Source organism: Folsomia candida, unplaced genomic scaffold, assembly GCF_002217175.1.
Source record: "Folsomia candida strain VU population unplaced genomic scaffold, ASM221717v1 Fcan01_Sc009, whole genome shotgun sequence".
Lineage (NCBI taxonomy): Eukaryota > Metazoa > Arthropoda > Collembola > Entomobryomorpha > Isotomidae > Folsomia > Folsomia candida.
Genome location: NW_019091201.1, coordinates 2,338,448 through 2,363,772, shown reverse-complemented (window position 1 = coordinate 2,363,772; position 25,325 = coordinate 2,338,448). Strand labels below are relative to the sequence as shown.

At 36.5% G+C, this 25,325-nt stretch overlaps 9 protein-coding genes across 14 annotated transcripts; 6 read left to right on the top strand and 3 right to left on the bottom strand.

Moving 5' to 3' along the window:
• Positions 1-117: 117 nt before the first annotated feature.
• Positions 118-1,836, bottom strand: LOC110853881 (shematrin-like protein 1). The gene is made up of 4 exons (XM_022102231.2): positions 1,686-1,836; positions 1,416-1,571; positions 1,159-1,338; positions 118-244 (listed from the first exon to the last, which is right to left on the bottom strand). Exons 1-3 carry the CDS (start codon positions 1,695-1,697, stop codon positions 1,189-1,191), a joined length of 318 nt encoding a protein of 105 aa, XP_021957923.1. The 5' UTR covers positions 1,698-1,836; the 3' UTR covers positions 118-244; positions 1,159-1,188.
• A 3,309-nt stretch (positions 1,837-5,145) lies between these two features.
• On the top strand, positions 5,146-6,744 carry LOC118436594. Its single transcript, XM_035855022.1, has 5 exons — positions 5,146-5,465; positions 5,552-5,662; positions 5,742-5,992; positions 6,063-6,387; positions 6,463-6,744. Exons 1-5 carry the CDS (start codon positions 5,361-5,363, stop codon positions 6,571-6,573), a joined length of 903 nt encoding a protein of 300 aa, XP_035710915.1. The 5' UTR covers positions 5,146-5,360; the 3' UTR covers positions 6,574-6,744.
• Positions 6,745-6,948: 204 nt separating this feature from the next.
• LOC110853739 (ribosome production factor 2 homolog) lies at positions 6,949-8,640 on the top strand. Its single transcript, XM_022102057.2, has 5 exons — positions 6,949-7,124; positions 7,218-7,350; positions 7,458-7,617; positions 7,691-8,118; positions 8,196-8,640. Exons 1-5 carry the CDS (start codon positions 7,102-7,104, stop codon positions 8,526-8,528), a joined length of 1,077 nt encoding a protein of 358 aa, XP_021957749.1. The 5' UTR covers positions 6,949-7,101; the 3' UTR covers positions 8,529-8,640.
• Positions 8,641-8,765: 125 nt separating this feature from the next.
• LOC110854132 (peroxisomal N(1)-acetyl-spermine/spermidine oxidase) lies at positions 8,766-11,568 on the top strand. Its single transcript, XM_035855020.1, has 8 exons — positions 8,766-9,388; positions 9,457-9,883; positions 9,959-9,996; positions 10,075-10,340; positions 10,408-10,811; positions 10,882-11,011; positions 11,082-11,142; positions 11,216-11,568. The coding sequence occupies exons 1-8, from the start codon at positions 9,277-9,279 to the stop codon at positions 11,437-11,439; spliced, it is 1,662 nt and encodes a 553-aa protein (XP_035710913.1). The 5' UTR covers positions 8,766-9,276; the 3' UTR covers positions 11,440-11,568.
• Positions 11,552-16,936, bottom strand: LOC110853738 (exportin-4). The gene is made up of 18 exons (XM_035855018.1): positions 16,788-16,936; positions 16,583-16,671; positions 16,405-16,510; positions 16,027-16,319; positions 15,566-15,934; positions 15,336-15,493; positions 15,099-15,273; positions 14,420-15,009; positions 14,178-14,337; positions 13,913-14,082; positions 13,666-13,840; positions 13,471-13,582; positions 13,151-13,393; positions 12,832-13,079; positions 12,700-12,763; positions 12,554-12,630; positions 12,318-12,485; positions 11,552-12,244 (listed from the first exon to the last, which is right to left on the bottom strand). The coding sequence occupies exons 2-18, from the start codon at positions 16,634-16,636 to the stop codon at positions 12,050-12,052; spliced, it is 3,357 nt and encodes a 1,118-aa protein (XP_035710911.1). The 5' UTR covers positions 16,637-16,671; positions 16,788-16,936; the 3' UTR covers positions 11,552-12,049.
• Positions 16,937-17,267: 331 nt separating this feature from the next.
• Positions 17,268-18,484, top strand: LOC110853707 (superoxide dismutase [Cu-Zn]). Its single transcript, XM_022102017.2, has 4 exons — positions 17,268-17,456; positions 17,558-17,654; positions 17,725-17,912; positions 17,993-18,484. Exons 1-4 carry the CDS (start codon positions 17,388-17,390, stop codon positions 18,101-18,103), a joined length of 465 nt encoding a protein of 154 aa, XP_021957709.1. The 5' UTR covers positions 17,268-17,387; the 3' UTR covers positions 18,104-18,484.
• A 2-nt stretch (positions 18,485-18,486) lies between these two features.
• Positions 18,487-22,021, bottom strand: LOC110853706 (triadin). Of its 4 annotated transcripts, none has more exons than XM_022102013.2 (6): positions 21,881-22,019; positions 21,669-21,803; positions 21,527-21,578; positions 21,181-21,351; positions 19,413-21,096; positions 18,487-19,325 (listed from the first exon to the last, which is right to left on the bottom strand). In XM_022102013.2, the coding sequence occupies exons 4-6, from the start codon at positions 21,289-21,291 to the stop codon at positions 19,036-19,038; spliced, it is 2,085 nt and encodes a 694-aa protein (XP_021957705.1). In that variant the 5' UTR covers positions 21,292-21,351; positions 21,527-21,578; positions 21,669-21,803; positions 21,881-22,019; the 3' UTR covers positions 18,487-19,035. The 4 variants fall into 4 exon arrangements, with proteins under 4 accessions (XP_021957705.1, XP_021957708.1, XP_035710912.1 ...); XM_022102016.2 differs by having other exon boundaries at positions 18,487-19,322; XM_035855019.1 differs by having other exon boundaries at positions 21,725-21,803.
• A 39-nt stretch (positions 22,022-22,060) lies between these two features.
• LOC110854143 (secretion-regulating guanine nucleotide exchange factor) lies at positions 22,061-23,894 on the top strand. Of its 3 annotated transcripts, none has more exons than XM_022102545.2 (2): positions 22,061-22,224; positions 22,340-23,894. In XM_022102545.2, exon 2 carries the CDS (start codon positions 22,353-22,355, stop codon positions 23,790-23,792), a length of 1,440 nt encoding a protein of 479 aa, XP_021958237.1. In that variant the 5' UTR covers positions 22,061-22,224; positions 22,340-22,352; the 3' UTR covers positions 23,793-23,894. The 3 variants fall into 3 exon arrangements, with proteins under 3 accessions (XP_021958237.1, XP_021958236.1, XP_035710914.1); XM_022102544.2 differs by having other exon boundaries at positions 22,335-23,894; XM_035855021.1 differs by having other exon boundaries at positions 22,061-22,228; positions 22,335-23,894.
• Positions 23,821-25,191, top strand: LOC110854144. The gene is made up of 7 exons (XM_022102546.2): positions 23,821-24,068; positions 24,155-24,228; positions 24,309-24,512; positions 24,589-24,623; positions 24,718-24,750; positions 24,818-24,846; positions 24,919-25,191. Exons 1-7 carry the CDS (start codon positions 23,977-23,979, stop codon positions 25,025-25,027), a joined length of 576 nt encoding a protein of 191 aa, XP_021958238.1. The 5' UTR covers positions 23,821-23,976; the 3' UTR covers positions 25,028-25,191.
• The last annotated feature ends 134 nt before the right edge of the window (positions 25,192-25,325 follow it).

Here is a 25,325-nt window from a genome sequence, read left to right as displayed (position 1 = left end):
CACAGTACGTGTACAAAAATATAGCATAAAGTTATAAGCTAGCACAAACGAGACAAAAAGATATAAATATGTTATTCATAAAGATCTTTAAATTGGCATTGCTAAAGTTTTTGGTTGGTTTTTGGGTGTTGGTTGATTTTCGTGATAAATGTTACAACACATGATAAGAATATCTCATCTTATCTGTGCAGTCACATTTTTCTACAAAAGTTGTTCCGCTGGTGTCATTTGAATTTGTTGGTGTCTGAAATAAATTAAGGAAAATTTCACATGTAATTTTGCTTAATTAAAACGTTCGTTGCATCATAAATAAGTCATTTCTACTAAAAAATGCAGATATGTATGAATCACCGCTTTAGTCTCCATCGTCATCATCATCTCATTAAATTCAGCCTTAATTTGCCATGTGTGTGTTTACGAATAGTAATTGACATGACCTAGACTTACGTACCTACCTAAAACGTAAACCCACCATTATAATGTACTTAACTCTAAATTGAACTTGTCCATAAATGCTATAAAAACATAAACTTAAAGACTCCACCCTAATGAAATTGAGACTATGCGACGGTGTGGGAACAAAGAACTTAATTAATTTGCATGGCTAATTAAGTTTGGAATCAACTTGAATTAAATCTCGAGTGACATTTTTACACACTCGATGATTATTTAAGAATCAAGAACAAAGAAAGATAGCTAAAATGGTGTGACTCGCTATTTTGGAGATATCCCGATCACTTCCCAGGCTTATTCCCACGCACACGTGAATAGCACAAGTCATACAATCCCAGATAAAGAATTAATGAGTGGTAAATAAAAGTCAACAATGTAGAATAAATAATGAAAGGTCACGATTGTAATAAAATAATGTACAAGTTGCATGCGTGTAATTCAGTTGTACATGCATACAAATGTTAGTATATTAAGAAAATTAGTTTAAGCATTCGTGGGACAATGAGTAATAAGTGTGGTATTTAGTGACTATTTGTGAGATGCTATTATTATCCTAAATCTGCAGTCGTTAAGTAAGAGAGTCAATTTGCTACGTAATAATAATACTGACGGAAAAGTGCGATACGCACAATTACTTTGATATTTACGACGAGTTATTTTTAAGTTGCATAATTTAGGTCTAAATTTGAATAGAAATTTGCATACCTGGAAGTATGGCAGCAATCGCGACGAAATTTAGTAAAATCCTCCATGACCATAACCACCAAATCCACCATGACCAAACCCCCCGTGACCGTAACCTCCGACGTGACCATATCCATAACCAGTGGGGGCGACGGCAGATTGCACGTGGTAACGGTGACCGTGTGGGGAGTTTTCATGAACCTGTGGTAACAAAAAATGCATGTTCTCTACCTGAAAAGTCTCCACAATTTTATCCAATTTTTCCAAAAAATACTCACGCTGAATCCATAATCCAACCCGGTCTGGTGAGCATTGACCTTTGCAACGGACCCGTGACCTCCGTGAGGTCCATATCCAGCAGCCACGAATCCGTACCCGACCTTGTAGTGGGGGATTCCAGCGGAGCACACGGCGACAAGAGCGGCCAAAACGATCTAATTAATTAATTAATAGATTTTTTATGAAATTTGGAAAATATCAAAATTTGGAATTTGTAAAATAAAATCAAAATTTATTTTCCGAACAATTTCTCAAAAACCTGAACTTACAAGCTTAAACATTTTTGAGCTGTGTTTTCTTCCCTTTTGGAGAGGATAATGTAAAATGAGAATGATGATGCAAAAGCGACTTGAAGACTTAAACTGAAGGGGTGATGTATGAGATGGACACTTTTATACCTGTAATTACCTCAGCCTTTATTCTCACAGGCCATCTCATAAAGTAACAGATATGAAACGTCGTAAGTCTCGTAAGTCTGTCCAACGTGGTGCCATTCTCCGGTCGAATCTGCCAATCTTATCGTGAACATGACGCTTGGGAGCAAGACCTTTTTTGCTTGGGGTGCAAAAGGGACGTGTATGTATGTACATATTTTATATGAGATCGGATTTTATAAGAAATTTTATGCTATATGACGATACGATACGATATGACGACGCCGATATGAACAAAGACCTTTGCAAATGTCGACGAAATATTAGTATGCAAAAAAGATAAGGGTGCAACGTAACGCGAATTTATAGTGGCTAAAACTGTAACAGTGTTTATATGATATTTAAGTACATACAAACACTTGCTTGTGGTTAATGCGTTTTTTGTCTACCTTTATAAATAAGCATGTAGTGAGTAAGTAAGTGTGCGTAAATTATATAAATGGTTCGCGTTGTTATTATTTGCTGCAGATATTTTAATTCTATTATCAAGCCAAGAAATTTGCTCATTTATTATGTTATTAATATCCTTCGTGGTTGCATTTGTTGCGACATTTTACTTATAAACAATCTTGTCCGATACGTTTTTGCTGTCAATCAGCTTTTTTGTGTAACTAATTTGTAAATCTTTCTCAATTATTTTGTAAATAAAAAAGGTTAAAAACTTAGATTTTTTTCAGATTTCAGATTGTTCAGGACACTACCGTACCGATAATTCTATAATAAATTGAAGCCAGATCGATAAGGTCAAAAGGTTTTGGACGTAGGTTTAGCACAGAAAAAAATGTGCGTACAGTATGCAAAGTTAGTTGACTTGTAGGTTAAATTTACTTATTGTGACCATTGTTGCATAACAAACAAACAAACAAAGGTTTTGTTTCACATGTAATGTAAGTTCCTTCACTCACACTTTTCAGATATGGTGTGGTCCACCTACCTCTTAAACTTTTGCGAATAATTAAGAATGGTTAAGAGCCGACCACAACACAATTTTAACCTTAACCATTCATTTGACATTCATAATTATTGTTATAAAATCCAGTCCAGCTTATTATATTATCGAGTTTTGTTGTGTTTGTTTTCCACTGCACTTTCGTATGAATGGCTCAATTATTAAATTTATAACAAAATCTAGAACGAGGTTGGGTCTTGGTCGGACCACGGAACATAAGTACAAAGTGCATATGTGATTATATGCAACAATATATAAATATTCGTAATAGATAATTTGGGTTATGAATTTCATTTCATTGTTCATTCAAAATTTTTCTCATAAAATTTTACTGCTCAAAGACACGTCTCAATTTCTTTAATGCGTAGCATAAGGAAATTTCATACAAAAGTGTCGATAAATAAGAAATATATGGACTTTTAAAGACGGACATTATTCTGTTTAGTCCATTTGAAAAAAAATGTTTATGACGGAAGGAACCAAAACCTTCAAAATGCATCTATCTCAAGTCAATCTACGCAAGAAATAAGTCTAATCAATGTCAATTTACTTAGCAAAAAAGAAATAGATAAAATAATTTCGTGTTGCGTCCATAGTTTACAAATTGCAAACCCAACCTCTAAATGAGACTAATCCTAATGTGTATGAGTAACATGGTAAAATTGCTATATATAAAGGGAACCTGCCTCAATTTACTTGTCACCAACCGACACCAATTCATTCTTCAAAGTAATTGGTTCTCTCATGTAACCTACGTTTCGCTTAATTTGGCTTAAACTTGGTTTAAGTTGATGCATAATGTGGACCAGAAAATGATGCCATATTAAGCAATGAAGAAAATGTTAATTGTTGTTTAGAGGAAAGATATGGTTTATCCCTCCTACTTGTAAATGCGTAAATACGACACCTTGGACTTCAATTCAATGAAGCGTGGCAAAATGCATGATTATTAAGTAAGTGAAAATAAATAAGCACTTTATGGGAATGTTTTGTCCGTCCGTTGGATATTTCAACGCGACCGATGTAGCACTGTAGCAGTTGCCAGTCGCCCTTAATTTCTTCGTCTTATCGTAATTGTGGGCTCTGTTTGAGTCATATAATTTTAAAAACATTGAAAAACAATATTCGTGCATATCATCCAGAAAATTGTTTCTTCACTCAAACAAAAGAAAACAAATTTTTGCGTCCAGCATCCTATTTACAGTTTTGAAGTATAATTTTGAAACTTTATCGCCACTTTCTGACGTCTGTTTACTAAAACTTTATTCTGCTGAAATGTGGACAAAAATCTGACCAAACAAAATGCATTCCCTTCAGTAAGTAATTGTTACCTTATTACGCAAGCAATAGGGTATCACTCAAGTTTAAGTGCACTTGATTGATTGATTGATTTGAATCAATTTTTTGCTTTGTTTTTGATGGTGAGAAATTGGGTCTGTCATCTGTTAGTTACTTATGCACAACTTTGAGATAAAAGTCAAGGGTGCACTTCTTGTTCCGTTCCGCATGGCTAAAAGCTTAATAAAAATGTTAAGTCTAAATTTAGTTTGAAGGTAAATTAATAAATTGATTCTGATTATTATATTTGGTTGCTTTTTGCTTTGTTTAAAACAAAATGAGAAACTGAGAATAGATGTAAATTGACAAAAGAAGACAACAGGGCCAATGGCTGCCGGATGCAATGCATAATTAAAGAGATAATTACACATTCAAGTTTAATTTCTTAATTGGTTGCTGTAACAGGAAATCGTGGGAAAATTTGGTTAAATGCGTATATACACATACAATGATGTGCATGATTTTATCGTATCGTATCAATAATGCATGTTATTCAATAATTTGTCCAATTATGTATAAATATTTTGGAAAGTTTGTAGAAAAGACGATTTTTAAATTTTGTTTGAACCATTTTCAAAATACTGTAATTATATAATTCAAGTATGAAAGTTATTTTTTTTAGATTTTTGCACGAATTGTTGCACTATGACGCATGTCGAATGATAAATGAATAAATGCAAATTAAAAAATTACGATTGCTAAATTGACAAAATAATATGGAAAATCAACAAAATTTTTAACAAATACAAAATAGTTATGAAACACCATGAAAAGATCAAAATTGTAATGGTTAAGAGGACCGCCGTTAATTTTATTTTTATTGATTTTGGTTGTGAATTAGAAAATCTAATTTAGATTACTCATGAATGTAAATACTATAGTATTTACATTCATGAGATTACTAGATCTTAATTTGTAAACCAAAGTACTTAATTTTAAAATTTATAACCTGATTTAGATATGTATTAGCATAATTCGTTTTTAGCGTGTTTTTCCAATCACTTGTGATGATCTGTAGCGTTAATGGAGAACATGTAATTTATGTGCATATATTCATTTATGCATATTCGTATTACAGATATATTTATTACTCACCAATTGATTAAATTGACCGACTATGATAATGAATGAGAATTTGCAACTCCTAAGTTTTTGTACAACACATAACTTCCACATGTGGTGTACACTCATTCACAAATACGCATTACAAATACACATTTAAAATGGGAAGCAACAATGAGAAAGAAATGACTGCTCCTTTCCAAAAAATATTGGACCCCACAATCCTCCTCCCACTTTTGGAGAAACGATTACCTGAATCCTGTCTGGTAAATACCTACAAATTAATCAACAAAGAATATTCCATCTTAGTACTAACTTACTTATTAATAAATACTGTTAAATTTCGTTTAAGATGTACAACTCTGTCAAAATGTATCCCCGATTTGTGGAACAAGGTTCATTTTACGCGTTGAATGGGGAAATTGATGAAGGATCGTGGTTCGCTGTTACCCATTTTAGAGAGGTTAGAAATTTGAAACTTATTTCTATTGATTTTCTATAATAACGAAATTAATGATCCTCGTGTGCAATTAATTTGTAAGGATGACGGGCAAGGTTATCACATTTGGGCGGACAAAGAAAAGTCCAGAATTTCTCATGCAGAAGCAGTCCAAATTCTGACAACTTGTCCACTTTTCAATTGGGACGAACCATTTTCCTTTTCTGCTGTACAGATATGGATATCAGAAATTGTACAAGAAGTAAGCGTTCGTCGAATTGGACACTTCACAGTGATCACCCCGTGTCAATTGTTTTACAAGGAGCTTGACGAATGTCTAAGTTTGGACATCAAGTAACCTACAGGTTTAAACTATCGGAGAATCATGTTTGCGGAGAATATAATTTTTTCATGCAACTTTTAGATCACCCGACCCATCCCACATAGAAATTAAGCCGTTAGATAAGGACAAAGGACTGAAATTCTTACTCTCTGAAACTGGTGGGTCAAATGTCAATTGCGTCGTCAAGAATGGAAATGAGACCGTGTGGAGTCGATTTATCGAGAAGAACGAGTCCGCCGGAGTTTATGTCGATGGGCTCCCCGTTTGCGGAATAGTTACCCGATCATTCGGAATTTTGGGGCCACTTTCGACCTTAGAAAATCATAAGAGAAAAGGTTACGCCAGCCTCACGATGCAATACGTTTTTAAGGAGTTGGCGAAAAGTGGAATTATTCCAGCTACTCAGGTATTATCTAAAATATTTTGACAATTACCACGTAAATAAATTAAATAAATTACTCGTTTTGTCTTTTGCTCCCAGGTCGTCCCGAGAAATACGCCGTCAATTAAGTTGCATGAAAAATTAGGCTGTAAAAGGGCTGGCATGGTCGACTTTGTGGAAGTTTGGCCATCTCTCATTAATAAAACTTAACTAAAACAATGTAAATTTTATTAAAAAGTACACATATAAGTTTGTCTGGCCAAAGACTCATGATACCCTCTCGAGATTTATGCAGGAACATTGTTCCAGACAAGATATCTCAATTTAATTATTTATTTAATTATGGAAATACAAATACCTTCTCATGTATGTTACAAGCAATTTAACGTATGTCTCAACAAACCAGCGCTGTTACAAGTCTTCATAAGATTTATTTCACTGAAACTAATTTTGAAAAAAATAATATTTTCATAAAAATTTGCATGAATTTCATACATATTTTCAAAATATGTATGAAATTAAATTCATGCATATTTGTTGAGATTTACGCTATGGATCTACGTGATGTATCCCGTTTTCCCCAAGTTGGGAGCTCAGTTTAAACCAAGTCCACTCGCACGTGCAGATCAAATACCGATCCAACTTGAAGTTTGTTTTGCAAGTTTTCTGAAATTTTAAATTCAGATTACGAAGTTTTTTTTCATATTTTGAAAAGTACATACATTTCAGTTTGATGCAATGGGAGTTATTCAGCGAGTGGTGTAAGCTACTTATATAGTTAAATACTAAAATGGTTTGCTTATTTTTTCCAAAATACAAATACACATTGATTCATTCTACTTTTAAAATTATAGGAAACCTTCTACCCGGAAAGGGAAACGGAGTTTGATAAACAGACAGCCGAAACTGATTGAAAATACGAAGACGTCACTTTTCCTCAGAGGGAATAAGGCGAGCGAATTGTCGATCAAGTGTGCAAAAGATTTGGTATGAGAAAATTTTTAAGAAATAAGCTTGTTCAATCATTATTCATTACTATTTCATTATTATTCATTGATTCATTAATATTGATTATCATCTATTTGTGGGTCTAGTGCCGGATAAAGAAACCTCATTCTGTATTCTTTGGAAAAAAGAAGGATTTCCGACCCTTTGAAGCTGTGAATGAGATGGAGACCTTGTGCAAGAAATACGACGCTTCTCTCTTCTCATTTGTCTCACATAACAAGAAACGTCCTCATAATTTAGTTCTGGGTAAGTGTTATTTATGATTTTGTTGTTGAAGTTGTAAGAAGTTTTCATTAAAATTAAAATTATTTTTGTACAGGCCGCATGTTTGACAATCAGGTTCTGGACATGGTTGAATTTGGAATTGAGAAATTCAAGGGTCTTGACGATTTCAAAGTGCCAAAATTCGCCACAGGAAATAAACCATGTCTTCTTTTCTCTGGGGAACCGTGGCTCTCAGACACTTCAGATTTCTTCCGGATAAAAAATCTTTTGATAGATTTTTTTCATGGAGAGGAAATTACAAATATTCGACTCGAAGGGATTGAACATGTCTACTCTTTTGTGGCGGTGGAGAACAAGATATATTTGAGAGGGTATAAAATAGCATTGAAGAAGAGTGGGGAAAAGACGCCGTTTGTAGAATTGGAAGAAATGGGACCATCAGCAGATTTGGTTTTGCGCAGAGTCAAGCTTGCTTCAGCAGATTTGTTCAAGAGTGCTTGCAAAAGACCAAAGGAGTTGAAGGTAATTACATAATTTATTTACGTGATAATAGTCAAATTTATTCCAATAATTAATGGGAAATGTAATATCTTTTGCAGCCCAAGAAAGTAAAGAACATTTCAAAGGACTCCTTCGGCTCACAACTTGGCCAGGTGCACATTCCGCGACAAGATTTGTCCAAGCTGACTACAAGACGGATGAAAGGTCTCAAGAAATCCATGGCTGATAGAAAGATGGAGAAAGCAGGTCGTGTAAGGGAAAGCAACGCCGAAGGCGAACAAACCACCGCCACTGCACCATCGACGACCGTCTCCAGTAGTTCTGGTGCCTTCGTGAGCACGTCGAGAGGTCCCAAATCAAAATTAGAGTCTGTCGTTTCTTCCGGACCGGCTGCTACCAAGAAAGGGATGCAGCTTCACTTAAGTGGTTAATCTATAAGCGCGTATAGAGTACCTTATTTTACGTTTTTATCCTCGTTTATTTCTTAATATTGACGTAAACTTACAAGCGAATAAATTAGTATGACTTTCATATCCAATAATACATGCATACATACATTAGGCATTAACACAACTTCTTCCATTGAACCCGGATTCGGGTACGAACGGGAACTGTACTCTGAAACACCGGGAAATGGGTTTTTCCTTTTACCAGACAGACTGCAAAAAAATCTTGCAGTTTCACAAAGGGTGGCTCAACTGGTTCGCACAAAGAAAAAGTTAAAAGACACATTTTGCAGGCCTATACCACTGGCCTACAGAATTCGTACTTGTACATGCATACATTACATACATATAGAAAACGCAATTACGTAATTGAGATTAATTTTATTAGGAATCGTATTACATTACAAGATTATTATGTAACTATTAATGTCCGCAAGAAGACCTTTAAAATATGAGACTGGTTTAATTTTTTAGGAGTATTTATGTAATATAAACCCTTAATTTTTTTCAAACGCATACATAAAAATAACTCAATCTTTTATTTGATATCCCGAATGAATGAATGAAATGAGTCAGTAAAAGTGTCAGTGATAATGATTTACTTAGCGATTATTCCTGGTGTGAAAATGACTACGTGACACTTCATACTGCCGCAACGAGTAGTTAGTTTAATACAAGAGTTCATCAGTTAATAAACTTGGTTAATTTTGGATATCTACCAAATGAGATTAAAATGAATCAAGAGAAAGTGTACGACGTGATCATCGTTGGGGCTGGAATTGCGGGTTTGAGTGCGGCCAATTTTTTACACAAGCGAGGAATTAGTGATATTCTTATCTTAGAAGGTGAGATGAATACTTGAGAAAAATTATTCAAGATAACAGTACTAACTCGAATTTCTACTGAATTTCAGCCAAATCCAGACCTGGAGGAAGGATTGAGACGCTGACATTGCCTGGAGAAAAAATAGAACTTGGGGCCCAATGGATTCACGGAGAAGATAACAAGCTATGCAGACTGGTCAAGGCGTCAGGTCACCGACACCACACCACTTCATGGGAAGGGAGAGGTGACTTTCTCCTCCCCGATGGAACCAAAGTAGGGTCAGAAGCTGTTTCAGAAATCTTGGACTGGTTGGAAAACACGATCGGCTATGTGGAGGAGGCTTACTGCATAGAAGAGCTGCAAAGTAGTCCAGGCCAGTACTCCAAGTCGACGTTTGCCTCCATGGGAAAGTTTTTAAAGGACAGATTTCGGAAATATTTGCGAGATTCGGCCGGAGTTTGTACGGGTTCGGTAGAGTATGAGTTGAAGATGGCTCTCTTTCAATGGGGGATGAGGTATTAAATTCGAAATTACTATGCATATATTACATATATGTAAACTAATCATTGGCTTCTATTTAAATTGTCCAGTTTTCAACGAATCGACAACTCATGCAATCAAATGACAGGTTGGTTTCTATCTTAATAGTTTAAAGTTAATTTTTTGAGCGTAGAATGCCAATACTATTTCAACTTGGCTCCAATAGATCTGAGTCTGTTTCGCTGGTCAGAATTTCAAGTCAATCCTGGCGAACATTACAACAATTTTAAGTTTGGGGGGTCCAAGTTCGTGGAGGAGGTTTTAGTTGGACAACTTCCACATGGAGTGTTAAAGCTTAATTGTCCCGTGGGAAACATTGCGTGGGGAGAAAGTGGCAAAGATGCGAGTATTGTTCGACTTAGAAATGGTGAACGATTTCATGCAAAAATTGTTCTAGTAACTTGCTCTATCGGTGTCCTTCAATATAATCAGGTAATTGGCAACCTATAAATAAGAGCTATACGATTTCTTGATTAATTACAATCTTATTAATCTACAGGAAACATTGTTTACTCCACGACTCCCTCAAAATCTTCAAAATGCCATCAATGCCACCGGATTTGGTCCCATTGCCAAAATATTCCTGACTTGGTCCAAACCGTGGTGGCCCTCGAGTTGCGAGGGATTTCAATTTCTGTGGCCATCCCAGTTTGTAAACTGTTGTGACGACACTTATGGTGGAAAGAGCTTAACGGACCAAGCACTGAGGCAGCGATGGTTTAAATCCATTACAGGATTTGACCCTGTTTTGGACTCGCCCTGCACTCTGGTTGCATGGTTGGGTGGACCAGAGTCTGAGTTTGTGGAAAAGGGTATCACGGAGGGGGAAGTGGGGGTGGAATGTGCCAGAGTTTTGAAGGCGTTTACACGGTATGATGTACCAGCGCCGGAGAAAGTTGTGATGTAAGTGTAAAAAATTAAGTAATTAATCCTGATGACATATTAATGTCGGAATATTTATTTTGTTTTGCAGTACGAAATGGAATTCTGACGAGTTTGTCAGGGGTGCGTACTGTTATCGTTCCACCGAAGGAGATAAAGTTCATGGAGACATTACTGCAATCTTGTCCAGACCAGTGATGGTGAAAGTGGAAGGAAATGAAGTATAATTGCATATGAAAACTTGCCATGTAAATGATAATAATGAGATGGAATTATGTTAACTTTTTCTAGAAACCCGTCATTCTGCTGGCTGGCGAAGCCTTGAGTAAAACGCATTATTCTACAATTCATGGTGATTATTGAGACACGAAATTAGATATATCAAAATTTCAAAATAATGTATATAATTTTATTAAATTATGTAGGAGCGTATGAATCCGGAGAATCTCAAGCTATGAAAATAGTAGACTTTCTTCATTGTAGCAAGTCAACAGCCAAGAACAATTGTGCCATGTCCACTGCCAATACTCAAAAAATGCGGAATAGCAATAGTGGTACGTTGACTGAGATGATGGAAATTACTGAAATCGGCCAACTTGCAACTGAGCTTGCGTGCCAATTTTCTAATCAGGTCAATATTCAATCGTAAGAGTCGCAACTAGTATAAAACCAGACAACTTTTTATGATTATTGTGACCATATTTTTCCCTTTTAATAGAAGACAAGTATTTAAATGAAAATATAAATAAATTACGATTCAATATTACTACAAAATTAACTACAGCTTTATTTAATTTTTCTACTTGTGTATACAAGTTCTTGTCATATTATTATGTTTCCTTTCGATTATTACATAAAATTCATTTTTTTCGAGGTACAAAAGGTGTCAAAATCATAAAACATAAATAGACACATGCTTATAACCATTCTAAACACATTGCTAATAACAAATTTGAAAACATTGATGATTAAATATGTAACAAGTTACAACCTTACAGAGTTTTCATCATGATATGATTCGTCTTATACATTTTACTGTAAATTAGTGCATGAGTTCAAGTAATTATAGTTGTAGTAGTTTCGGAAAGAAGCGCACACAATTCATGAAATACAAGGTACAGTAATTATACACGTAGCAATATAATCAATCATATAACCATCTGATGAGTGAGCAGATCAGATACCCTTATTTTCAGTTACCACAGTCAAAGCCAAGACTACTATTTTTTTGCATTATCAATCAATCAGATACTTCATTTTCATTCAAGGCACCCTTTTGCAGAAAATATAAAAGTTTCCAATCTATCCCTAAATGCGGAACGGCTGAGACGGTCCCCTCCATTCTGGATGTTCAGGTTTTCGGTTAGCTTAGAGAATGCTAAACTTAATTTGTTCCTGGATTCTTCACTGCTGCGAGAAGACAGTAGTTGATTTACCAGCTCAGAGTAAGCGTCCTAAAAATATTAGTAACATATAGTTTCAATTCATTATTGAGTATTTTGAAATATCTAAATTTGGTGGACTTACTGGAAATGCAGTTATGAGAGCAAATAAGACGGTCGATATCGATGGAATGCTCTCCTTTGAAACACGTTGCGAAAGAATCATTTCAAGAAATATTTTCAAAAAGGGTTTACAGTATTCTGAAGTCTGTACGGATTGTTGTGAGTGGCGTGAAATGTGAATCGCCATGCACTAAAATGTTTAAAGATCGTTAAATTATGCAAATTATCAAAAACTAAATTAATAAAGGTTATTTTTACCGAAACAAATTCACAACAGCTTGCAAACGGATCTGCTGCACCGTTGCGAAGCCCAATTTCGACGGATTCGTAGACAGCTTGAATTGAAAAAGTCTCACATAAAATAAACTTCAAAATTTATTCAACAAAATAATCCAACAACTAACCTTGAAGCATGGGTGGAGGCAGTACCATCATTTTATCGGCATGTAGTTCACTCAAGAAAGCAACCTATGTGGACATAAAAATATTTACATATTACAAAGTAATATGCATACTTATGTAAAAATTAGCTATACCAAGCGAAAGTATTTGTTGCTGAGACTGGGAAACTGCAACAAATCTGCATTCATCAATGGTAACACGGTCCCAAGTCCTAGCAAGGAGACATCACTCGCGGAGACGGACGGTGGGGTATTATTCCCACTAATGGACTCTGGACTTAGGTCGAGAAAATCTTTGGACAGAAGGCAGGTCAGCATATCCATCAAAGTCACGAGATCATTGAAAGTATCTTCTTCTGCCGTCTTCTCATTTGAAACACGACCTTTTAGAAGCAATAGAAATAATTTGACATTGAGTACGGTTTATGATTCTGCAAAGCTTTTTTAGTCATACCACGAGCATGGGACGAGTAGGACTTTACAACCGACATTGCTGAATGGTATAGGGTGACGGAGTCTCCGGACGACAAGTATGAAAGAGATCGCTTAGCTAGTTCTATTACGAGCTCGATACAAAGCTCAACAATATCGACATAGTTATGATATGTAGCCAATATAGCTCCACATTCGGTAACGACAGGTCCAATCCTTTTGAATAGTGGAGTCGCTGTCTTCGAATGAGAACTCATTGCTGCACCTGATTATTAAATCATTATGAATTAGTTTATGTGCCATAATAAATAACAACCAATAATGTGTCCTCAGGGTCCTCACCAATAAATCCGCTGAGAACGCAAGAAATTTCCATTCGGATATCATCTCTGTGCTTTTCTGTGCTGATCAAGCCTGACAAGTTTTGGAATCTTGCAGCTAATGGAACTAGCACCTTTAGGAGTAATAGAAAATAAAATAAATACCAAAGTAGTAATTCCTTTCCAATTCATACAGTATATCGCTAATTGATCTTACCTGGTCCCAATATTGTTCACGACGGCTCTGTTCCTCACAGAAACTTCCGACAGAAATTACAGCTCGTACTAATTTTCTATATGCTTCATTCGGCATCTGATATTTCCCTGGCCCAACCCCATTCGCAATTTCGACAATTGCAGGCAATTCTGTGCTGTGAATTGCTAGTTCAGCCCTATCAAACATGGTGCATGAAATTAATTAAACTCAAAATAAATTTAAATGCAAAACACTATGGTCTACGTACTTCTTGTTAGAGTCCACCAGTGAGAGTAATAAATTTATGGCGTCTCGCATTACAGTAACTTCTCCGTTGTAGCGAATGAGATCTTCTTTTACTCTCTGAAGCAGAAATGTCTGTGAGATTTTGGTGACTTGACTAAGGGGTCCCCAAGCAGCCAGAAAGGATGGACTCACCTACAACATATAGATAGTAATTGATTTTAAATTATTTATAATTACAAATTGACAACAACAAGGTTTTATAAAAATTTCAAAGTATTCGTTCTTACATTTGTGTAATATTCTTCACTAATGACAAAGTAGGATTCACAAAATCGATGTAGAAACCACAGCACGTTGCTAGCTAATTCTGGACTAAGCAGATATCCCAATCCGGACGCATTTACCCTGCGTTCTGTTTCACTCAAAATTATCACGCAGGAGACTAACCTGAATTCAACAGCCATCATTGCATTTTAGTTACCATTTTGAAAAATTCCATCAGTTTAACTGTTATGTATCACAAACTAACCTAACGATCGGATCCACATTCTCCTCGACATTGACCATTTGAAATGACTTTTCAAACGCTGCAGCCGATAGGTCTGGATCTTTGTCCGCTGCAATTGAGTAGTCGTGGATTTCCGACGGTACAAGATTTGTTTCCCCTAGTCCATCAAACGCTAAAATGTGCCCCGCCATCAAAATTCCCCAGTGAATATCTTCATAAATGGGTTCCAAGCTTTCTCTGGGTGCTGCTTGGCTTGCAACTATTTCAATCTGTTTTTGGAGGGCTTGGCACTTGAAGATTAAAAGTTGTGTGATGATGGGGACCGAATGGGGAAGAATAAATCGACCAAAAACTCCGACAGCTTGTAGCTGGTCACGAAATTGATTCGTGTCCGACTCTTCGTCTTCTTCGCTCTCATCAGCAGTTGCGACAAGTTGTCTGAAACCTTCTGGCGGTGATAAATGAGCTTTGAGATAGCAGTTAAAAATATCTGTGACGATAGGCTGGACGATTTGTTTTGGAAAATTTTCCGTGTCTGTTAAAATGTTCATCCAAGCTTCCAACACTCGAGTGAGAGAATCCCGATAAAGTCGATCGTCAACTCCAGATTTCTAAATACGCAACAATTACGAAATTAAGAAAACAATTTCCACATAATAACCTGCAAAAAGCCAATAATAACACCGAAAACCAAACTCACACTTTCTTCGATAGCTGCCTGTTGAATGACATAACATGAAAAGATTCCAATCGCTTGGAAAAAATTCTCCAGTGTTTGAGTTTCAACGAGTGAGAGAAGGGCAGCACGATTAAAAAGGAGGATTTTCCTAATCAAATCACTCAATCCGTAGATTTCCATTGACAGTTTATCCGGTCTATTAAACAAAATATTATAATTGTTAAGAAATTCATTTTAAATTTAATTTTAAAAACATACAAATTGAGAAGCGTAGTAAAAGGTGGCAGAATTTTGGAAAGAAATTCGACGCGATTTTCACGATTCATCAAAACAGGTCGATGCATGGACACCAACTGGGCCAACAGATTAACCGTTCTAAGCACAAAATTGTCATCGTGGCGGACTTTGACATGAATCTGAAAATTATCAGTCAACAAAATAATTTAAATTTAGAAATCCTGCGAATAATGTATGTCTTTATGTCTCACATTAAAGAAAATGGGCATAAATGCACTGTCGTTGATTGTATCCAGCCATGACGATGGTGGCTTGAAAGTTGGCATTGCTTCCATTTCAATGACCCCAGCAACACGTTTGGGTAAGTTTTGTTTAGTAAAATTCCAGCAGAGTATTATTTCCAGGACTTTAAGAACGTGGTCAAGATCTCTTTGTTTCATGGGGGAATGTTCGTGCGTGGTTAGAAACTGGAGACAAAACTGGAATATCCGGAGAAGGTCGGAATTTTCAAAGTCTCTCTTGGCAGCAAAATGCATCTCATAAGTTAAACTAGCATCCTCTGCATTAACTACGTATTGGTGTTCGGCTAGCAAGGCGTCCAACATGCAACATGCGAGAACCTAAACAATGGAATATTACATAACAATGTCTCAGTTTAAAATTTTTTAAGTGGATCTAACTATAGATATATTTGTAAAAAATAATTATATACCAAATGATTGCCAGTGGTATTTAAGGCAGTACCAACAATGTGAGAAACCAATTCCGTCCTTTGCTTTCCTATCGCCCCATTTGTAAGGCTCTGATGTTTGACAATCAAAGCGATAACACCTGCCAATCTTCGTTTCATAGCGTATGAAAATTCGGTGTTGCCCAGTAGGATATTGAGAATGTGTTGATTCAACGTTTTAATATCCTCATCGGGGAGTTTGTTCCAATCTTGCATTAAGTTATTTCGAAGTACATCGGCAGTCTCGAAAATCACGAGTTCGGTTTGACTATTTTCTGTGATAAAATATAAAAAACCCATTACACATCTCATACGATAATTATTCAGTCAATACATATGATTATAGGGATGTATAACTACCTAAAATATATTTACAGAGTACAAACGCATTTCGCATCTTGCGAAAATTGATGATCATAGTTTCAGCAGCGAATCTCTCATCTTTCGATACAATGTCTGGAGGAGCCTGATAATAAACAACACAGAACAAGTTATAATTTGAATTATTAATAAAGCTAAATCAAAAATTGTGAATTACCATTAAAATTCTCGCAGCCGTTTCCAACTGCTCCAATGAGCCTCGAACGTCCATATTGTAAGTGGTTATCTTGCAAAATTATCTACTAGCTATTATATCAAAAAATTGACTCAAACTTGATTTGTCATTATTTATGTGCGAGTTTAGCAGAAAAATTAAAAGTCTAGCAAGTAGGTTTCATTCAAGATAATCTTCAAGCACATACCCTTCACGCCCCGATAACAAATCTTGTAGTTTAAATAAATAGTTACAAATTATATTTCGTCAGCAGAATCTTTTTTCCAAAAACCAAAATTCTGAAATTGTAAAAAATGAAAAACTTGACTAAAAGACATTGACAGATTGAGATAATTACTGTATCAGGTTGAATTTGGTTCCTTAAAGGTTCGCACGATTTAGTCACTCCATTCACCCCATTGGACTTTGCGTTATAAAAACTCTATGAAATTGGATTGCGAAATAATGCATTTTTTTCCTGACATTATGCTCAAATTAAATTCAATGCAATGCTGATCATTAGAAATAATTAATTGTGCCATTAAAGAGCATGTATGTGGGCAAAGTATTGTGTAAATTTCAATTATTCTACCCACCATGAAGCATTTATGAGTTTTGGTTTCTTGCTGGATTTGCGATTTACTCCAGTTCCGTGTGCAAAACCCGGCTACAGTTCCAGAAGAATTGTATTCCTTTGCTTTGATTCAGTCAGTTGTCGTCCTTGAATTTCGGAGAGTCATCCTCATCAATTTAATCGAAGAACATTCCCGAAACTTTTTCTCGAAAAATTAACAAACCAAGTAGAAACATGCCACAAAAAGCAGTATGCGTTCTCAAGGGAGATAAGGTTCAGGGAACCGTTTGGTTTAATCAGGAGGTGTGAAATAAATAATTGCAATTTTATTTCTATTTATATATATATTCATTCTTACAAATAATGAATGTCCTCCAAAAATAATGAATCCTTAATTTTAACAGGCTGAAGGGAAACCAGTCGCAGTGACTGGAGAAATCAAGGGGCTCGGCGCTGGTCTTCATGGATTTCATGTCCACGAATTTGGAGATACGACCGACGGTTTGAAAAGATTTAAATCAGATTTGATCATTAAGAACAATTGCTTATCCGTCACCAAACTCATTTGCAGGCTGCACCTCCGCCGGGCCACATTTCAACCCGAAGGGGAAAACCCACGGAGGTCCTGGCGATGCTGAGCGCCACGTTGGAGACTTGGGTAATGTGACCGCAGGGGGTGACGGAGTGGCCAAAATTGACGTTAAGGACAGTCTGATTTCGCTCTTTGGTGAAAACAATGTGGTCGGAAGGACAATGGTGGTAAGATTTTAAGGCAAAATGTAATTATATTGAAATTTTGAAACGTTTAAAGAGAACTAAATTTTGAAAATCAAATCTAGGTCCATGCTGACCCCGACGATTTGGGAAAAGGTGGTCACGAGTTGAGCAAGACAACTGGAAATGCTGGAGCTCGAGTGGCTTGTGGGGTTATCGGTTTAGCTAAAGCTTGAATTGATCATCATCAGCATCATCATCAGGGTTATCAGAAGTGTGACGAAAATATTAGCGTTTCAGATCAAAATAATTCGAAATTGGACCTAATTAGCAAGAGTAAAATTTAATACTTTCCTGATAAGAAAAATTGCTTTAATGTGTTCTATTCAACTATTTTTTGGTTAAGCCTTGAGATATTCTTTTAAAATTCTTTAATTGCCCAAAATATAGTTACATAATTACTATTAAAAAACCCAGCTAATGTAGCTTTATTTTTTGGAAAACATTCCTACATTTAAGAAGACCAAACAGTTTCAATTTATTTCTAGATATAAATAAATATTCAAATATGTGCTGAATTTGTCAAAGTTGAAATAAAACTGGAATTCGAAATAGTACATTTATTTCCGAAAAAGTTGTGACCTTTATTTTTGCAAAATATTTCATTTACACATTTCACGAAATTGGATCGTTCGATTGAAACAATTCTATTCTATAATACTCAGTAAACGAACCGTTTATAATGTAAACTACACAAGGAGATTTATACACAGCATTAAAAATAAAGTGTTTGATATATCGAGTTAGGTAAGTATTGCATCTTTCGGATTAAAATATTTGTACAAATATTTGTACCTCTTACATAATGTGCGTATGTCATACCGTAAATGTTATGTCAAGTGTTGTAACAGAAATACATATATAAACTGGCCAACTCGTCGCAGGAATAGTAATGCTATGAATATTTAACTACAAAGTCATGTCGTTTTTGTAGTAAAAAATAAAGGTAATAATTAATTTTATAATTTTTAAGTTGATATTTAGTAATCGTTAATTAAACTGATATTGTCACTATTGTCAGTTGAAATTTTGAAAGTCAAGTAAGAATGGAATACTCTATCGCTAATTAAAGAAATGAAAAAGTACTCTCCCCGTCCAAAACTGATTATTAGCCGTATAAAAATCCGTTCTCAAATCTGATAGATCTCTTCCTATTGGACTGTCGACGAGCGCTGTTGACGGAGGAGGTTCCAGGAGAACTATTATGTTCCCAATTCGCTTTAATGGGAGATGCCGTAGGATCATCAGGCGACTTATCATCACAAGATGATGAGTTGTTGCTTTTCAAATTGAACGGATGGACAAACCCATTCTTCCATTTTGAATCAGCAACGGCCTCAGTTACATGTTTTTTATTCCTGCGTGGAGTAGTCTTCTTGGATTTAGGGGTTGTTTCTGCTTTTTTAACAAAAGAAATATCAAACTGTTTAACCATTTTTAATGACATTTTTAATTCGCAATTGAAGAATTTAAAAACACACTTACGCTGCTTAGAAGATTCCACGATATCGCTCGACTCATCCGATACAGCTTCGATATCGACCTCAATGTCATCATTGTCCTCAGAACGTTTTTGAACCTTTCGGTTGCCCCTTCGTTTCTTAAGGTATTCTTCGAGTATGAATTCTGGAGTCTGTTTGAGAACTTTTTTGGGAAGTTCGTCTTCACTAAGGCGTTCAAGTTTAAGTACCAAGGTTCTTTTTCCCAAGATTGGCACACTAGCACCCGAGTTTCCATTTTTATTGGGAGAGGAAATGGGAGGTAACGGCGCTGACGCTGCTGGGGAGGAGGGTAACTTTTTATCTGTCTTCTTGGTTGGTGGTCTGCCTCGAGGTTTCTTCTTCTTTTGGGGAGTAGATTCAGACTCTTTATTTTGACCAGAAACAATTGTTGAAATAATCTCAGTATTTGATTGACAATTGGATAGCAGGTGTGTCGCAGATATTGATTCTTCTTCTGAAGTTGATTCAGCAGATTTTCTTTTAGTCTTTTGATCAATGTACGTTTGATCAAGCCTCGTCAGTTTTATGAAAGGCTGGGTCAAGTCTATATCAGCTTGATTACATGGTTTGGTTTGTTCGGAAGATTCAGCAAGGTTCACTTCTTCTTCTTTGACTGGCGCTGGCACCACTGGTTCGATAGGATCGATAGGATTTGCGATTAATGTAAGTACAGGAATTTGTGGTGGAGAAGAACATGGGGTAATTATTAGCTGGTCATTCAACGTTGTATCCGTGTTCAATGGCGCTACGTCGACTTCATCAACTTCAATCGGTGAATGCAAGAAAAGTAGCTCAATACAAAAATGTTCAGTCGGTTTAAGAATTGGAGATTGAATCTCTGTTGTTGTTGTCTCTGGTGGTGGTGGTAATGAGTCTTCAATTATCTCCTCCTCCTCCTTTTTGTTTAATGTTGTCAACTTCAACTTTTTCTTTGCGCTTTGGTCGGACTTGGCATTAGGTGTGGGCGTTGTTTTCAGCTCAATTTCTTCGTTTCCCTCCTCCTCCCGTGCTGGAGATTTTTCGACAGGAGAAGATTTCAGTGGTGTGGAGTAGCTTACTTTGTCATTGAGCGCCCTCTTTCTCGGAGTGAATCGCCTAACGTTAGACCGATAGTTTTGATAACTAACTGATGAAGATTTTTGTTTTACACTTTCAGTTGAAGATTGAGCCAGCAAAGCTCTGCGATTCCTCTCTATTTCTCTCCGAAGTGGTGCTGAAGTTGAAGGTTTGGGGTTCTCCATTTCCTCCAAAATATCTCGGTCTGCTTTGGATTGCTTTTTACGGAAGACTGGGGCGCGGGGGACTATTTTCTTCTTTTGCAAAGACTTCATCCTCTGACTTAATGGAACATTTGATAGTTCATTTTCCGATGAAGAATCAACATCTGGGGTTGATGGTGATGTGCAGTTTGTGGGCTTAAGAGGTGTGGCTGATGGTGGTGATGGGGAGTCTTCCCGTTTTGACATTGGGATTAGAACAGGGAAAGTTTTTCCTCTTCGTTTCTTTGATTCTGCACTCTTGGTCGTTTTTTCCTCAACACTTATTTCTTGCCCGGCATCGACCTCATCGCTGTCAGCTCCTCGTTCCGTTAAAGGGGAATTAGAGTCATCAGTTAAAGGGGACAGTGTGCAAGAATCATAGCCTGAAGAACCATGACTGCCCGTTTCCTATGAATAATAGCAGTAATAGCATCAATTAAATTGTAATTAGTGCAAAATAGAAATTTATTATTGATTTAATCATAAACAAACCTGTTGTTCGTCTAATTTAACATCAACAATGTTATTCTGAATCGGCAAAGAGTCGTCTTTTTCAATCATCGCTTTCTTGGGGTTATCACTTTTAAGTTGGGCTTCTTCCATCTTTATCCTTGTCCTGCTGGGCCGTCCTTTCCTACTTTTAACCTTTTCAATGCAGGCCACCTTAAAGAAAACATTGACCAAAAATTCTGTTAACACGCGCATATTATTAGCGAGTAATACGAATGCTCTTACGATGACTTTGGATTTGTAAAAATTTGCAAGTTTTATTATGGCACAATGCAATACTTTAATACTTCACAGAGCACTGAAATCAATGTCTAGCTGTTTTACTCACCAAAGTAATATTTGATCTTTTCTTCGGCTTCTTCTTGGTCCGTTTCCCTTATCTAATCATTATTTTTTATTATCAATTATTAAGTCAACAATCTTATCACCCCTTCAAAAACTTCTCCCCAAAATTCAATTGTTCTCCTTACAGGTTGCCTTCTTGTATTAATACGTCTGTTAAATCTTTTTCAGTATGGTATCTTACGAAGTTGTCAAAATCTCCGTCTTTGTTAGTTTAAAAAGATTTCAAGAATTGTAAATAAACAAGCCTCTCTTCATTCTCCCTGCCGAGTACAAATATTTGTGTACATATTAGAAGATTGTTTGAACAATTAATCAGTCATTTATTACGTATCCTCACCTTATCTTCCTTCGCTTGAGGGGAGGGCTTATCTGTCCGCAATATGTTGTTTTTATTCCGAGGGAAATAAATAACTGCGAACTGGAGCAGTTAAAAAAGTGGAATGGAATGGAGTGAAGCGAAAGTTGGTCCCGCGCGGAGAATTCACCGGCTACCTCGCACTCGCACCTTGCTTTTCTCAGAAGGTGGAATTGTCTCACCCTAATTTTAAGTTTATATTTATAGCCTTTAGTATTTAATTTAGGAAACTTTAACGGCCAATTATCCTACTAAATATAGATCGATCAAGTACCTGCCCGTTGTACCTGTCTGCCTTACCCTGCGATTAACTTGTACAGGATCCAGTACGTAAATGACAAATTTGAACAATTTTTGAGATTGCATTGCTCATTTTAGTTAAATATTTCAAAAACTTTATGACATGACTTACTAATTTTGCTACGTTATTTATTAGCGTAGATCCCGCAGAATCATGAGGATCTGGGCGTGGGGCGCAAATAGCAATGCTCAACTCGGTTTAGGATTTGACTCCGAGCAAGAATCAGTCCCCACAGAGGTCAAATTCGCCCTCTCTCAATATCATAATGAGCTCTTGAGAAATGGCGTGCTGAATTTAAGTCCGAGAGCGATATGTGGAGGAGCTTATCACACCCTTTGTCTCGTCATCGTTAGTCAAGCTAAAGATTCGGAGACGGAGACGGAGGCGGAACCAGAGTCACAGGAAAATGCGTTGGAGGATTCACCACCACCACCACCACAAGGAGGAACTTATCCTTTGGAAATTATCAAAGTTTCTGACACCTTTGAAATCCTATGCTTTCCTCTGGTTGAGGACCAACAGGAACATATCGCTGCGGGATTCAACACCAATTTCTACCTTTTTCGAGACGGGGAAATGAAATCATTCGGGGACAACAATTACAACCAATTAGGGCGAAAAATTAGCGCAGAAGAGATCAAACAACAGGAAAAGAAGGGAAGAGTTAAGAAGCCAAATTATACTGAATTATGGGGTCGGCTTAATTATGAAGAATATGCCTCACTCAACTTAGAGCTTCCATTTTTTGCAACAATTTCCGTTGGTTTGAGACATGTTGCAGCCATTAGTTTAGGCAAAGATGTATATATCTGGGGCGATAATTCCAAAAAGCAAACCGGAATTTATCGCGTCACACCCGCAGGATTGGAAGAATATCCCACTCGAGTCGAAATACCAACAAAAATTCAATTTCCGCCCGGTTTCTACTTCACCCACGTCGCTTGTGGGAAGGACTTTACAATCGTCGTGCACGAATCTGGATGTCTCTTTGGTTGTGGGCAAAACAAATATGGAGTTCTTCTGCATGCCCCACAGGATATTAAAGAATTTGGAAAATTCTCGCATATCTTTGACCGATTAGTAGCAGATCCAGACATTGACATTAGTGATATTCAGTGTGGGTGGCGACACGTCGTGGTGCTATTTACCGATGGGAAAGTAATATCTTGGGGGAGGAACAACTTTGGTCAACTGGGACGACCAAGCATCAATCCAGATTTTGATGTTGAGCCAGGTTTCGTTAATTTTCCTGAGAGGGTTATCTCCATCAAGTGCGGAAGTGAGCATAACCTTGCTCTTACAATCACTGGAAAGGTCTACGCGTGGGGTTGGAATGAACATGACAACTGTGGCGTCAAGATTTCTTCTAAACGAGCAGAAGAAGTAGAGGAACCACAAACAATGGAAACTTCTGGACGTGTTGGAGTCAAAGTTGAAGAAAAAGCAGCACATTCCTCGTCATCATCTTCGTTTGCTCCACTTCCGAAGAAAAAGGACTGCATTTTAGTTCCTACTTTGGTCCAATTTCCAGAGAATGTTCCCATTTCAGTGATTGGTTGTGGGTCGGGGAGCTCGTTTGCTATTTCTTTGTAAACTCATACTTGTCAATTTTTGTTGCCATGTCATTGGTCATACGTTCTTGCTATTTTTTGAGACTTTCTATTTTTCTAAGCATGCATAAAATACTATTTTTGATTTCGTCCAAATTCCAAAAGTGTTCGTTGTAAAAGGGTTGAATTACTTGTAATTGACGATCTGGACAACAAGGGCGAGCACGATGCCGGTTATTTTCAGTCCTGAAGGGATGGTGGAGCAAGTTTTGAAGAATCCAGCGACAGCGTTGAATAAAGAAATTTGCGCTTCTCACATGTGAGTTTATTTGAATCATGAATATCATCATCTTAATGATAATCTTAAAGTTTGATATATTTGCAATGTAATCATTTTAATTGCAGTATTAAAGTTTGGGAGGCCGTTTCTGGCTACATCATTCAACAGCTTTGCAAAGGTCGAGCAGTCCGAATCGACCGTAAGACACAATTATTTATTTTTCATGCCCGAACCTCTTGCTTATTTTTATGACACTATAACCGTTTCATTTATTTGTAGATCTAGCAATTATTACTTTCAAAGTGAAGACTGTTGAAATGTCGCAGCGAGAAGTCATGATTCAAAAGGTACCCCACATCCTCCTCTCTGCTGAAATTGAAAAGCGTCATGGACTCAAAATCAAGCGTCCCGTCTACAACTTGGATGTTCCTGAAGTTGACCTAAATCTGTCCACCATTGCTCTCTGCACCAACTTGACTCGAGGTAGACGTGTTCTTTACAGGAAGTATAACTACTTTACTCAAAACTTTAGTTCTAACCCATGTAATTTTATTTTCAGCCCATGTCGAATATTGCATCGACGAAATTATTTGTGTAAGCCCAAAAGCAATTATTCATTACATAGTAATGTAATGCATGAAAGCTTATGCTTACGGTCTCTAAATATCTTATTGTATAATTTTTTCAGGCATTTAATCGAGCTTTGATGTGCGATCCTCAGGTAAGTATTTATTATACTCGGTTTTTTATGAAAATTATATTTATTAACCATAAACATTTTATTTTAGGTCGAATTTTGGTTTCCAAAAATTGGAAGGTAATTAATTAACAATTGTTTAGTCACTCAAGCATTAGTACATGCTAACCGTGTAAATTTATATTTCTTCAGAGTGGTAATTCAATGCGCTGATGTTGACGTCGTTTTCGCTACATCATTCCTCAATCTTCTCGGCTACAGTGATGAATTCGTCCAAGACAAAGCATGTCCACTTCGTTAATCTACTTCTCAACTTGTAATCAAACCCAACCCGACGCCAAATGTGATATTTCTACATTCTACGGTGCTAATATATTTGTGCTTTATTTCGTCGTAATATAATTAGTTCTGCATTGTCAATGTCAAGATTCCGAGCAATAATATGAATAAACCTATATAACGAAATCATTTTGTGGTGCTGTTAGTTGTTATTGACAATTTATTGATCAAACCAGCCAGAAAGCGTCTTCGTACGCGTGCAATATTGACCAATCTGGATAGAGCAGAAGAGAAATAATAGAGTGTACAATAAACAGGCA

What these genes read in the sequence shown, in the direction of transcription:
- LOC110853881 (XM_022102231.2), bottom strand. An exon ending in GGTTGGATTATGGATTCAGC is followed by an intron (nt 1,339 to 1,415) that starts GTGAGTATTTTT and finishes TTGTTACCACAG; the next exon opens with GTTCATGAAAACTCCCCACA.
- LOC118436594 (XM_035855022.1), top strand. Translation starts at nt 5,361, where the DNA reads ATGGGAAGCAACAATGAGAAAGAAATGACTGCTCCTTTCCAAAAAATA. An exon ending in GATTACCTGAATCCTGTCTG is followed by an intron (nt 5,466 to 5,551) that starts GTAAATACCTAC and finishes ATTTCGTTTAAG; the next exon opens with ATGTACAACTCTGTCAAAAT. An exon ending in GAATTATTCCAGCTACTCAG is followed by an intron (nt 6,388 to 6,462) that starts GTATTATCTAAA and finishes TTTTGCTCCCAG; the next exon opens with GTCGTCCCGAGAAATACGCC.
- LOC110853739 (XM_022102057.2), top strand. Translation starts at nt 7,102, where the DNA reads ATGGGAGTTATTCAGCGAGTGGT. An exon ending in GGAGTTATTCAGCGAGTGGT is followed by an intron (nt 7,125 to 7,217) that starts GTAAGCTACTTA and finishes TTAAAATTATAG; the next exon opens with GAAACCTTCTACCCGGAAAG. An exon ending in AAAGACCAAAGGAGTTGAAG is followed by an intron (nt 8,119 to 8,195) that starts GTAATTACATAA and finishes TATCTTTTGCAG; the next exon opens with CCCAAGAAAGTAAAGAACAT.
- LOC110854132 (XM_035855020.1), top strand. Translation starts at nt 9,277, where the DNA reads ATGAATCAAGAGAAAGTGTACGACGTGATCATCGTTGGGGCTGGAATT. An exon ending in TGAAAGTGGAAGGAAATGAA is followed by an intron (nt 11,012 to 11,081) that starts GTATAATTGCAT and finishes AACTTTTTCTAG; the next exon opens with AAACCCGTCATTCTGCTGGC. An exon ending in GCATTATTCTACAATTCATG is followed by an intron (nt 11,143 to 11,215) that starts GTGATTATTGAG and finishes TAAATTATGTAG; the next exon opens with GAGCGTATGAATCCGGAGAA.
- LOC110853738 (XM_035855018.1), bottom strand. Translation starts at nt 16,636, where the DNA reads ATGGACGTTCGAGGCTCATTGGAGCAGTTGGAAACGGCTGCGAGAATT. An exon ending in CGGCTGCGAGAATTTTAATG is followed by an intron (nt 16,511 to 16,582) that starts GTAATTCACAAT and finishes GTTTATTATCAG; the next exon opens with GCTCCTCCAGACATTGTATC. An exon ending in AATGTGGATCCGATCGTTAG is followed by an intron (nt 14,338 to 14,419) that starts GTTAGTTTGTGA and finishes TGTTGAATTCAG; the next exon opens with GTTAGTCTCCTGCGTGATAA.
- LOC110853707 (XM_022102017.2), top strand. Translation starts at nt 17,388, where the DNA reads ATGCCACAAAAAGCAGTATGCGTTCTCAAGGGAGATAAGGTTCAGGGA. An exon ending in CCGTTTGGTTTAATCAGGAG is followed by an intron (nt 17,457 to 17,557) that starts GTGTGAAATAAA and finishes TAATTTTAACAG; the next exon opens with GCTGAAGGGAAACCAGTCGC. An exon ending in TGGTCGGAAGGACAATGGTG is followed by an intron (nt 17,913 to 17,992) that starts GTAAGATTTTAA and finishes AATCAAATCTAG; the next exon opens with GTCCATGCTGACCCCGACGA.
- LOC110853706 (XM_022102014.2), bottom strand. Translation starts at nt 21,291, where the DNA reads ATGGAAGAAGCCCAACTTAAAAGTGATAACCCCAAGAAAGCGATGATT. An exon ending in TTAAATTAGACGAACAACAG is followed by an intron (nt 21,097 to 21,180) that starts GTTTGTTTATGA and finishes TATTATTCATAG; the next exon opens with GAAACGGGCAGTCATGGTTC. An exon ending in CGTGGAATCTTCTAAGCAGC is followed by an intron (nt 19,326 to 19,412) that starts GTAAGTGTGTTT and finishes TTGTTAAAAAAG; the next exon opens with CAGAAACAACCCCTAAATCC.
- LOC110854143 (XM_022102545.2), top strand. Translation starts at nt 22,353, where the DNA reads ATGAGGATCTGGGCGTGGGGCGCAAATAGCAATGCTCAACTCGGTTTA.
- LOC110854144 (XM_022102546.2), top strand. Translation starts at nt 23,977, where the DNA reads ATGCCGGTTATTTTCAGTCCTGAAGGGATGGTGGAGCAAGTTTTGAAG. An exon ending in TCGAGCAGTCCGAATCGACC is followed by an intron (nt 24,229 to 24,308) that starts GTAAGACACAAT and finishes ATTTATTTGTAG; the next exon opens with ATCTAGCAATTATTACTTTC. An exon ending in TGGTTTCCAAAAATTGGAAG is followed by an intron (nt 24,847 to 24,918) that starts GTAATTAATTAA and finishes ATATTTCTTCAG; the next exon opens with AGTGGTAATTCAATGCGCTG.